Source organism: Gymnoscopelus microlampas (assembly GCF_963454915.1).
Source record: "Gymnoscopelus microlampas genome assembly, chromosome: 14".
NCBI classification, from domain to species: domain Eukaryota; kingdom Metazoa; phylum Chordata; class Actinopteri; order Myctophiformes; family Myctophidae; genus Gymnoscopelus; species Gymnoscopelus microlampas.
Window position 1 is genome coordinate 23,030,256 of NC_139951.1, and position 11,615 is coordinate 23,041,870.

At 39.5% G+C, this 11,615-nt stretch overlaps 1 protein-coding gene across 1 annotated transcript; it reads left to right on the forward strand.

The window, feature by feature from the left end:
• Window positions 1-394: 394 nt before the first annotated feature.
• On the forward strand, window positions 395-11,169 carry pdpk1b (3-phosphoinositide dependent protein kinase 1b). Its single transcript, XM_084079411.1, has 14 exons — window positions 395-528; window positions 2,569-2,817; window positions 3,028-3,070; window positions 4,006-4,143; window positions 4,530-4,674; window positions 4,934-5,031; window positions 6,215-6,290; window positions 6,613-6,681; window positions 6,820-6,916; window positions 7,108-7,281; window positions 7,716-7,933; window positions 8,203-8,260; window positions 8,579-8,731; window positions 8,843-11,169. Exons 1-14 carry the CDS (start codon window positions 505-507, stop codon window positions 8,954-8,956), a joined length of 1,656 nt encoding a protein of 551 aa, XP_083935537.1. The 5' UTR covers window positions 395-504; the 3' UTR covers window positions 8,957-11,169.
• Window positions 11,170-11,615: the final 446 nt, after the last annotated feature.

The following is an 11,615-nucleotide window of genomic DNA, read 5'->3' on the forward strand; positions in this document are numbered from 1 at the left end:
CATTTTCAAATGTATAAAATCTTTTGAAAATTGCAGATCTACAAGCTCACAATGCATTGCGATTTTCAAATGGCCGAAATGGGGCTGAAGTGGTTAGTGTATGTTTTGTAATGACAATCAAAATCCACAAAGTAACTAGAAACTAAAGTGTTCAAATAATTGACAGCCCATACATCCAACAAAGTACAATATTTAAGTAAAAGTATAGAAATTTGGAAATACTCCAGTAAAGTAAAAGTACCTCAAAAGTGTAATTAAGTACAATACTGTAGTTACTTTACGCCACTGAAACAACGGCGAGCCGCGAGTCTCGTCGAAATGCGTCGCTCAATGTCGTCACTCACCCATCCCCGTCGTCTTCGTTGTGCTCTCCTTTCCTCTCCTGTCTTTGCGGTAACATTGTTGTGGAACGACGTCACAGCTCGAAAATGAAGGCGCAGAGGCAGCCATTACTGGAGCTTCTGTAATTATTTTATTCCAAATAAATACTCGCGGAAAACTTCCATGGCAAGAGCCACAAGTCAGATAGTAAGTATCGCAGCTCCGATGCGAACACGAACTCGAAGCCGGTGCTTGAGATGTGCAGTGTGGCGGCTGTTTAACAACAAATCGTTCCCTGGTCGGGCCTTCGTTTGAACAGCGGTGCTATGTACTAGCCACACACAGATCATCTAACGTTATGACGTGCTAACGGAACGTTAGCATGCTGCTAACCCTGGCTAGTATGGGCTAACACCACGATAATTTAGATTTGTTCAGCGTTTGAACCAGTCGAGGGTCATTACTGTGTGCTTAATTTGTTGTTGCCAGTGTTGTTGCTGTTTGATAGGATGTATTTACGGGTTGCGTTGGTCTACTACTACCTGTTAGCTGGTGTTAACGCGTTGGGTTAGCTAGCTAGGTTCGCGCTTTCTCACTATGCTTTATAGATTTCACGCTAGCTAACGTTAACGCTAGTTAGGTTGGCTATACCAGCCGGGTGACTTTTGAACACTGGCGATCAACGTTACTACTTTCAGCCAATGCATGCCTACCTGACGTGAACATGACAGCTAGTTAGCTACTTGGTTATCTGGTCAGCTAAGCCTGGGCTACAATAGTTAAAGCTAAGTTTGTAACTTGCTGTCAATGATGGCCGGCATCATTCGATCAGACAGCAATAGCATTAGCTTATACAGCTAGCAAATAAACTTTACCGGGGCCTGGTGTTATCAGAGCACTCATTGTGCTACGTTAACATGGACACTCACATTAAGTAACCTTTACCTAGAGATCCACCACTACTAATTCATTAGTGAATCAGACGCCATAAGAACGGCTAAAATGGGTCCATTAAAGTGTACATAGGTAGCTAAATGGCCACACCTTGGAGAACTCATCTCCACTGCTGATTGATTTGAATGAACAGAGACAACATCAATTTAGAGTAGTTAACCAAATAGCATTGGCTAGTGAAGCGACCTATTTTATTTTTTGTTTTGAATTGGTATGGCTGGCCAGGAAGTTACGATAAGTGAGTGGCCCCTTAACTGCTCATTTGCAAGTACGTTAAATTGGTTATTTAAAGCCTTTAAAATACCATACAGATGTCTCATCATATTTGTCTGCTTTATGTCCATTTAGTCATCATTGTTATGCCCATTATGTGGTGTGTGTGAAAACGCCTGTCACATGTAAGTGTTAGAACTTGGGACTTCTCTCAGCCATAGGTGCTTGAGGGTGAGCCTGTCGATAACAGTAGCATCTAGTTCAGTGGGCCTTTTACAGCAGTATTATAAATGATAGTCTGCACTTCAGTCCATCCAGTTTATGGTGTGCCACTGAGGTTATGTATTTGCTACAGTGACTTAAGTTGAACCATTGAGCCTTGCACTCTGACACAATGTAGCCTAGCGCTCTGGTCCATAGTTACTCAACTCAAACATGGGTCAGACTGGGTTTTTGTAGTGTAAGTGTAACCAATCACTGATCTATATCGTTGTGGGCACATACTACATGGGTCTGGCTACTTCCTCCTTGTTTTGTGTCAGCATTGACATTGACATTACCAATTGGCACAACCATCTTGTACTCATATCCATCTCATTCTTAGCCCATGAAGAGGAAGGAGAACAATTGTCACTTAAATGGAAATTAATTTAGCCTTTCAGTATTTAAGTATTGTGCCATTTTGCTGAAGGTCACGATTGTAACATTGAGATATGTGGACGTTTGCACTTTAATTTAGTTTTTACATTACTTAGAAACAAAATAGTGAAAAGAGATTAGCGTTGCTAATACTTTTCATTTCATTTGATTATTTTTTTAAATATATAACATGTTTTTTTGATTTATCTGAAGTAAATTTTGCATTAGCGTATTTGTCTTTTTTTTGGTGGGGGGACGGGGGACGTAGTCTGTTGAAGTTAATAACATTGTTTAATTCTAATATTAATCGCTGTTTTGTCCTGTTTTATTTAGCAATGAACCTAACATAAGGACAAAACTTTTTTTTATCCACTTGCTACACTAAAGAAAAAGACACCTAGATCATCGTGCTGAATGCTTTCCATCCTCTCCTTGTTCCAGTATGATGTTGTTCCCATTCAGTCCAGCGTTGTCATCTGTTCCTGCCCACATCCATCAATGGTAAGAAATCAGCCTGACTCCTGCTCGCCACTTGCTATCCCGGGCGCAAGTAGCAGCCACTGTCCCAGCATGGAGGGCCCAGCCTCGGAGGCCCGGACACAGGCACCAGTCCAGGCTTCCCAGCCACGCAAGAAGAGGCCAGAGGACTTCAAATTCGGCAAGATACTGGGAGAGGGCTCCTTCTCCACCGTACGTAGCCTGCATTCCATTAGGCTTATGAATTAGCCCTGGATAGATGTTGTTACACGCTAGCATTCTTTGTGGTCAAGATACTTCAGTGACTCATCTCCAATTCATTTGAGGTGAATTGATCAGGAAGTGCCTGAGAGTCACTAGATGTGCTCTCTAAGTCAAGACTGACAATGTCATGCGATGTATTCTGCTTATTTACTTTCTAAGGTTGTCCTGGCAAGAGAGCAGTCAACGGGTAAAGAATATGCAAGTGAGTGACACTTTATACTTTAAAGTTGCATTGTGTGATATTTATGATTGTCACATAAGGTTTGGAAATTAATATGTGCTGTGTGCAGATTTAATTGAGACATAATTCAGGCCTTATGTGCGCACACTGTCTGTCCATATTGTTATTTTCTGGCCTTGTTCTGAGCTTCCACTGAATCTTTGGGCTCCCCTTACCAAACTCATGGCAGATTTGTTGAAACATCTAGGCACCACCCGTGGTGGTTTAGTATCTGCTCACCCCTTTTATACTTGTGCAGTCCCACTACTGCATTTTGGTCAATTTTCCAGTGCAAGATGACTTTAAAATGCACTTTGTGTGCAAAATGGCTGATACGATGATATGTATCTGTGAAAGAAGTGATAATCATTTAAGCCCTATATACTTTGTTGTATGGCGAATAACAAAAATATCCATTCTGCAAGCTCACAACGCATCATAATGCGTTGTGAGCTTATAGAGTGGCTCTTTGAAAATGTAATAAACTAGGGCGATGCCCTTTGGGAATGCATGCCCCTCCTGTTATGCAATACCTGTTGTACACCTTGTCACTCCCTCGATTCCTCAGTGGTACACACCAAGTTTGAAGTTTATTGGTCAGAGAGTTCTCGAGATATGCAGGACACACACACAGATTCCGTGTATTTATAGATGGATTTAATGACATGCCCAAAATGCACCAGCTTGAATGTGGTTAAATGCAAGATCAATTTAAACTACCTACCTATTAATTTGAGATAACAAAACTAAAACTGTATGCTAGTAGCCAAGTGTTTCTGGCTCTGGCTGCTATAGACTGTTTGGTGCACACTTAATTGAGAACCTACATAAAGTATTGAATACCTGTTTTATAAAATAAAACCCTGTTGCTCTGCCTGTGCTTATTACCGTGTTGTCATTTTTCTCTTGTTTTCCAGTTAAAATATTGGAGAAGCGGCATATTATGAAGGAGAACAAAGCCCAGTACGTGAAAAGAGAAAGGGATTTGATGTCAAATCTAGATCACCCTTTCTTTGTCAAACTCTACTTTACGTTTCAAGATGATGAGAAGTTGTGTATCCTTGAACAATTGCTTTGTGTCGTGACATGAGATCTGTGTGTTGTGTTAAATTATTAAACTGTTGGATACTCTTGTAGGGTTGGCTGTACTACTAAAGCCTAACTTATACGTTGTTGTATTATGGAGTCACACCCCAAAAATAGCCAATCCACAAGTTCACATTATACAATCACATTGTGAGATTATAGATTGGCTATTTTCGGCACATGCTGGAGTATAAATTAACCATTACTCACTCTAGTCCTTGTATTCATGTGTAATAACATAAGTTTATTATTATTGCTACTACCACCATTGTCACAACAATAATAAAAACAGTTTCCATTTTTATAACCGTAAATGTTCAGATTTGTTGCCTTTTCCTTAACAAACATGTCTCAGATTTTGGTCTTAGCTATGCTAAGAATGGGGAGCTTCTGAAATACATTCGCAAAATTGGTTCTTTTGATGAGACCTGTACTAGATTCTACTCGGCCGAAATAGTTTGTGCTCTAGAATATTTGCATGATAAGGGGATAATACACAGGTAAGATCATCTGTTTTAATAGCTGTTCATTCATAATGTTTTTGTATATTTGCACAGTGGTAGAATATAGGCAACATGTTTGAATTTGTTGAAACTACTTTGTAATTGATGCATGTGAAATGAAAAAACATCTAATCTAAGAAACAAAACTGTTAGTGCTCATTAATTGCTATTTTTAGGAGAATCTCTTTTGTTAGTGTACAGCTTCAGCCTAATACACAGCTCCTCATATCATTCACTGCCACTTTTTTCATTACAGAGACCTAAAACCTGAGAATATTCTTCTGAGTGAAGATATGCACGTCCAGATTACAGATTTTGGAACTGCAAAACAGTTGTCATCAGACAGCAAACAAGGTACAGTTAGGCCTGTGCTGGTATGGAATTTGTATTGCCACTGTGAAAAATCAACATGGACCTCCAAAATGTAAAAATATTATTGAGTTGCGCATAGTGAAGCAGTCACTATCAGGTGTAAGTACCAATGTCTTTTCAGAGTGGTGCTACTGGAATAATAAATGATCGTTCCATTACTGCATTTCAGCTCTAAAGCCTGATTTATACTTTGTCGTACAATGAACGTACAAAAATAGCCAATCTACAAGCTCACAATGGCTCTCATGGAGTCATCATGAGCTTGTACATTGGCAGCTGGAGTCACTAACCCCATCCATGTCATTTTCAATACAGCAACTCGGAACTAAAATACAAGATGATAAGAGAGTGTTTCTTGTAAATCCTTAAATTAGATTGGATGTAGTTGCTCCCACTGGACTTTTTCTCCTACAAATGCAGCATATTGCCTCATCCAACGTAGCCCACTGTCCCCCATGTCATCTGGCTCAAATCCTAAATGTACCAAAATATGCGAGTAACATTTGGCTTAGAAACTAGCTGCGTCAACTATGGGCATACCACGTAGAGATTGCATTTACTCCAACTGTTTATGCTGCTGTCTGTTATCTCTGGGTCTATATATTATATTGAATCTTTAGATATCAAGCTAAGATAATAGCCCATCCCTTCTAAAGTGACTTCTCCCTAAAAACCCTTGAACATAGGATGAATCATGGAAAACAGTCCATGTTAACTAAACAAGGATTGTGTTAACCCATTGAGACCTGATGCCGATTCTACAAATGCCTTCTAAATCAGTAGTTCTCACACTAAAGTTTTTTTTTAAATGTTCAAAAATAGCAGATGTACAAGTTGTGAGCTTGTATCTCTGCTATTTTTTAATATCCAACGCAAATTTGTTTTCTCTGGTTTTAAATGGTTAATGGTAAGCTTACATTTCACTGCTTTATCCACTTAATAAACAAACAAAAAAAATACATGTAGATCATCAATGCTGTTATTGTCCTAATGCGGTTATTGTCCCTACATACACTGGCCACATGGAGTGTCAGATGTGATAGGCTAATTAAAGATACCGGTGAATCTGTATCATAAAAATGTGCTTGTTTTCAATATTTTTACATTAACCATATAATAGAAACGTGGTTCCATTTCCTTAACCATTTTTGTCATTGTTTGACAGCGAGAGCAAACTCCTTTGTTGGAACAGCACAGTACGTGTCTCCAGAGCTGCTGACTGAGAAATCGGCCTGCAAGAGGTAATAGAGTCCACCGACTAGATTACCTTTACTAATACACAGGATAATTCCTGGTGCTGAAGGATGAAGGACTATGTAGCCACCTGGCAAAATGTAGTTGTGCATATTAACCTATGAGTTAGAAAGTGTAGACTATCACAGATTTATGACACACATCACTCACAGAAAGCAATGCAGTAATTTGGAAGTCTATACTGTTGTTGTAAACAAAACAATATTTTAGCTACAAATATGTTTATTTATATATATATATACTTTTTTATGTTTTTATTGACTGATTGAGTTTTGTTAACGCCTGTGCCCTTTTTCTTTTTTTATTAAGCTCTGATCTCTGGGCCCTGGGATGTATAATCTATCAGTTGGTGGCTGGTCTACCACCATTCAGAGCTGGGTAAGAACACAGTAAAATCCTCAGTGTTAATTTTCAGTGTTGGCTCCAAGACCTGTGGTCCGCCCCAGTACTGTCTTAGCAGTAAGTGTTTTTGTCTTCTTTCACTGTTGTGTTACTTACATGCTTTGTATTTGTCAGAAATGAATACCTAATATTCCAGAAGATAATAAAGCTGGAGTATGAATTCCCGGAGAAATTCTTCCCCAAAGCCAAGGATCTTGTCAAACAGCTTTTGGTATGTCATGGTTTCATTGATTGATCCATTAAAAATATCTTTCCGGAATACGAGCAGAATTGCAAGGAGGAAGGCTATCAAATATCATAGTTTCATACAGTTATCATCTGTATTGGGTTGAAGGTTATATTAGGGTCAGTATTCGTTCTAGATCCAATGTGAGGATAATGCAGTTTGTTTTCATCTCACAGTCTTTGGACCCATCCACACGGATGGGCTGTGAAGAGATGGGAGGGTACGAGCCTCTGAGAGGACACCCCTTCTTCGAGACCATCTCCTGGGGTGATCTGCACATACAGACACCCCCTAAGCTCACACCTTATCTGCCAGCCATGTCTGAGGATGACGAAGACTGCTATGGAAATGTGAGACATGTTCTTTATTATTATTATTATTCAATTGTTTTTATTGAATTTTTCAAGACACACACACATACCAACATATAACAAACAACAAGACACCACAGGCACTAGTACACAATATCAAAGGAAAACAGATACTCATATCAACCAATAATCAACATGTTCTTTAACCTAATACCTGTTCAGGTTGTTTTTGACCATTTTAAAACTACACCAGGCATTCTAGATATTTTTCAATACTCACAATAAGCAACTATTCCATGATTGTTTGTGAAGCCTAAAAGCAAGATACATAATTTGAGTTCCATATTTTGTGAGGGAACAATAAATAACTGAATATAATGACAGTGATAATACAACTGTACTAGCTTTCAGTTGGCCCATTTATTATATGCAATTAATCATCCAGCCCTATTCACTAATGATCTCTTCCTCAGTATGACGACCTACTGAGCCAGTTCAGCAGTATGCAGGTGGCCCCTTCGAGCTCGTCCCACTCCCTGTCAGCGCCCGAATCCATTCCCCCCCAGAGGTCCAGCAGTAACATTGAGCAGTACATCCATGATCTGGACAACAACTCTTTTGAGCTGGACCTGCAGTTCTCTGAGGAGGAGAAACAGCTGCTGCTGGACAAACAGACCACTGGAAACCCCTGGTAGGCGCCTCTCCCCTGTCAGCCTGTTGATGTGTCTGTGTATGCCTTATATAGAGCTCTGGTGATGATTTCCCCTTAAAGAAAGGCAGATGTGAATGAACCTTTAAGTCTAAAGTGATTTTGGTGTGTGTGTGGGGGGTGGATTGTTTAATGGATAGTAAAAATAGTTCTCTATTAATTGGTGGTATATCTTTGAGGGGGGGGGGCATAGGACTTAAAAGTGGAAAACATATCTAAACATATGTACATAACTTTGCTCATTTGCACAGGCACCAGTTTGTTGAGAATAACCTGATCCTGAAAATGGGCCCAGTGGATAAACGGAAGGTGCGTAGATCCTAGTTTGAATATCAGAATATTCTCTTTAATCCAGTCTTTTTTTATGAACTGAAACATGTCACTCAGCTCGCTGGAGTTTTGCTAACAACAAGTCAGCACCTGTGTTTTTACGGGAAAATGTACCCATTTCATTCAACAAAAAGAAGCAGATTCCAGATCAGCACTGAAGTCTGTTCTCGTGGCATTGCTGACTGCTTGTGTATAGGAAATGAAGGGAAATTCCCTGCTTTTTGAGGAAACTCTCTTGTGCACTAGCCCCCTCTGTTGGTGATCTGATTTCTCAACATATCTGGTACTCCATTGCAGGGCCTGTTTGCTCGGCGGAGACAGCTGCTCCTCACTGAGGGCCCACATCTGTACTATGTGGACCCTGTCAATAAGGTCCTAAAGGGGGAGATTCCTTGGTCTCTAGAGCTGCGTCCCGAGGCCAAGAACTTCAAGACCTTCTTTGTTCACACGGTAAATTATGATATATTTTTTCCCCATCAAATGTGTTGATACCACTACTGTTCATTATCTTAGATATTTTGGTTAGTTGTTAAATTTGTTTTGTTTTTTTCTTCATTGTAGCCCAATCGAACATACTATTTGATGGACCCCAGCGGAAATGCTGACAAATGGTGTAAGAAGATCCTGGAAGTGTGGAGAAAGATCTATCAAAGGCACCAAAATCCTGGCCTATAGGAAAGCATTTCCTTCCATTGGCCACTCCTTCCTCTTAGCTCTGAGGCCAATCACTGAGCAGAGTAACACCCTCTTTAGTGCCCTTCATCACCGCAATGTAAACAAACTCTTTTAGAGACGCTGGCATCTAGACCTTGTTTGTTTTCCGCAGAACCATGGGAAAAAAATACAACATTGGATTCAGGGTTGCTTTGCTTGTTCTTTGTGCTCGCTGTGAGGCTTCTATTGCTTTTTTTTCCATGTGTGGATGATGAGACTGCTACCATGCACATCTGCTTCTTGTACATTCTGCAGGGGAAAGAGAAAGGCAGGCTCGTCTGTAGAATAACGCAGGCATAGGTTCCACTAGGACCATCTCAAACGCAAGGACTGGTTTCCTGCTTTGATGACACCATTTAAACACAATCCAGCTTCCCTGAACCGGAGCCTATCCTGACACAGTATCTTACTTAGACCATATTGTAATCCTACATTGTACGTGTATGGCTTACTCGGAACCCATTTCTATGTACTCCATAGTCACAACAGATTCCATAACCTGTTCAGTGTCATACCCGTAACCTAACTCAAGCACTATATTTCTGTCAGAGCCCACTTGTTTCCATAGTATGGGATTTTGAGTTTTCTAGGCTCTTGGTACTTGACATACTGCTGTCCAGTTTAGGGTCTCAATATTACAGAGCAGAGTGCTGGTCTATACTGAGAAATTGGTCTGAATCAATCTGTGTTTTTAGTGCGAGACAGTTACTGAGAATATATTTCTAATAGGGAGCGGGTGAACATGCCACTAGCTTGTACTCTTATCATGACTTGCTTAGCTTTCCTGCACGGCCAGTTTTGTAGCTCAGCCTTGTCCGCTTTTCTCTCCTAGGGCACTGGAGATATAGTTTATTCAAGTTAAAAGGTGGGTATTTTGACTGCATTGGCAACCATGGATAATATTATTGGATGATTTGGCTGTTCTGAACCATTCACTGGCTATTTCTTTGTGGTGTGAATGCTTAAATTTATTTTTTTCGTGGGATTGTCAGCTCATCTTCAGTATGTCCTGTTGAAAACAAAATCTGATGCTGACCACCCCATGTTGAACAGGAAAGCATCAATGGAGAGATATATACTATCATTCTTGGAAGCAATCACAGTAAAGCTGTAGGCCCGGGACAAGTTGGCAGGACTGTGTCATTGGGTTCTCAATGTTCATTGGGAGTGCCCCATGTTGTTTTTGTTTTTGTTTTCTGTTTTTTTTTTTCACCCGACACCTGGCCCAATAGAAATTAAGCAATTGATTTAACTTTTGCTCTTTTTGTTTAAGAAAGATATATTATTGTAATACTTTTAATTTTGACATATTACCTTAAGGTCCTCTCAAAAGGATTCTTCCTCCAGCTGTCAGCGTGTGCAGTGTGTGACTGGAGCAAGTGAATAGCCTCCTCCGGCCCTGGGGCCCAGGGGCTCTTCGCGGTTGGGTGTCAGTTAAAAGGATATCTATCTGATCCAAATAACAGGTGAAATTGCTGTATCTGTCTCTAAAGTTGAGGAAAACGCTCAAAAAGGTGTTTGCTTCTCTCGCTAGAAAAAAATTCGAATCAACTTGGCGGCAGTCGGTTACATTGTGTATGAAACTCTACCTGGCTTGTAACCGACTAGAACTGTGATGTACAGACGATGTATTATTGAAATCTGAAGCAAGTAATGCAATGATATTAGGATACAGTTTTTGTATTTTTATTCTTGTATAAGGTTATTTGATGGCTATTGTTTAGCCTCTAGTTCATTCTGTGTTATTTAAATTCTAATATATGAATCATATTTGGATTGAAGTCATGTTCAGGGGCCATGTTGTGTATGTATTGAGATGTAAAGCCTTTGAATGTGAATAATTATTGTAAACTATAATATTTTACAGCTTTTTTCTTACTATATCATATACATTTTCTATTTGCTCAGTGATTTAATCATATTTCTGATAATTTAATGAATCTGTTCATTCTCTCTCTGATTATTTGTGCGATAGGTCAGTAGATGTTGAATGATAAATTTTCCACTTAATGCTTGGTAGTCCAGTAATTAAAGCATGTAGGGATTTAGGCATACAAATAAAGCCATGTGTCCTGTCTTCTGTTGATAACCACAGTCAAGACACAAAAGCAGCAGCATTCACTGACAATGGCATCTACACGTTTGCAACATGTAAATAAAGTTCCAGCCCATCATGAGTGTCTTATTTGTGTTATACGAAATTGACATGCAGAAATCAATAGATAGGTCTTAAATAAACTTGCTTCTCTGTTGCCCTCAATAACACGTTTCCCTTATAATGCAATGCAGTACATTTATTGTCACATGACCACTACAGGTTAAACTAATTGTGTTAAGCCTGTAGGAAATGTAATGCACCTATTCCCTAACCTAGTGACTGTTTTTTGAAAGATCTCTGTGTTCGTGATTAAATGCTGCACATGATTGTTTTTAGGAAATTAATTTGTCATTGATTTAATGGTGACAATGTAACTTCTGTCTTTTGAGGTTCTATTTTGACTGATTTGGTGTGAAAAGTTTTACAGACACTAAACGACTAAAGGGAGGGTACGTGATTTTTGTTGTGTTAAATAGCTCTATATGTTGATAGTAAATTCTAAAAATTGCTTTTCAGGTTGGG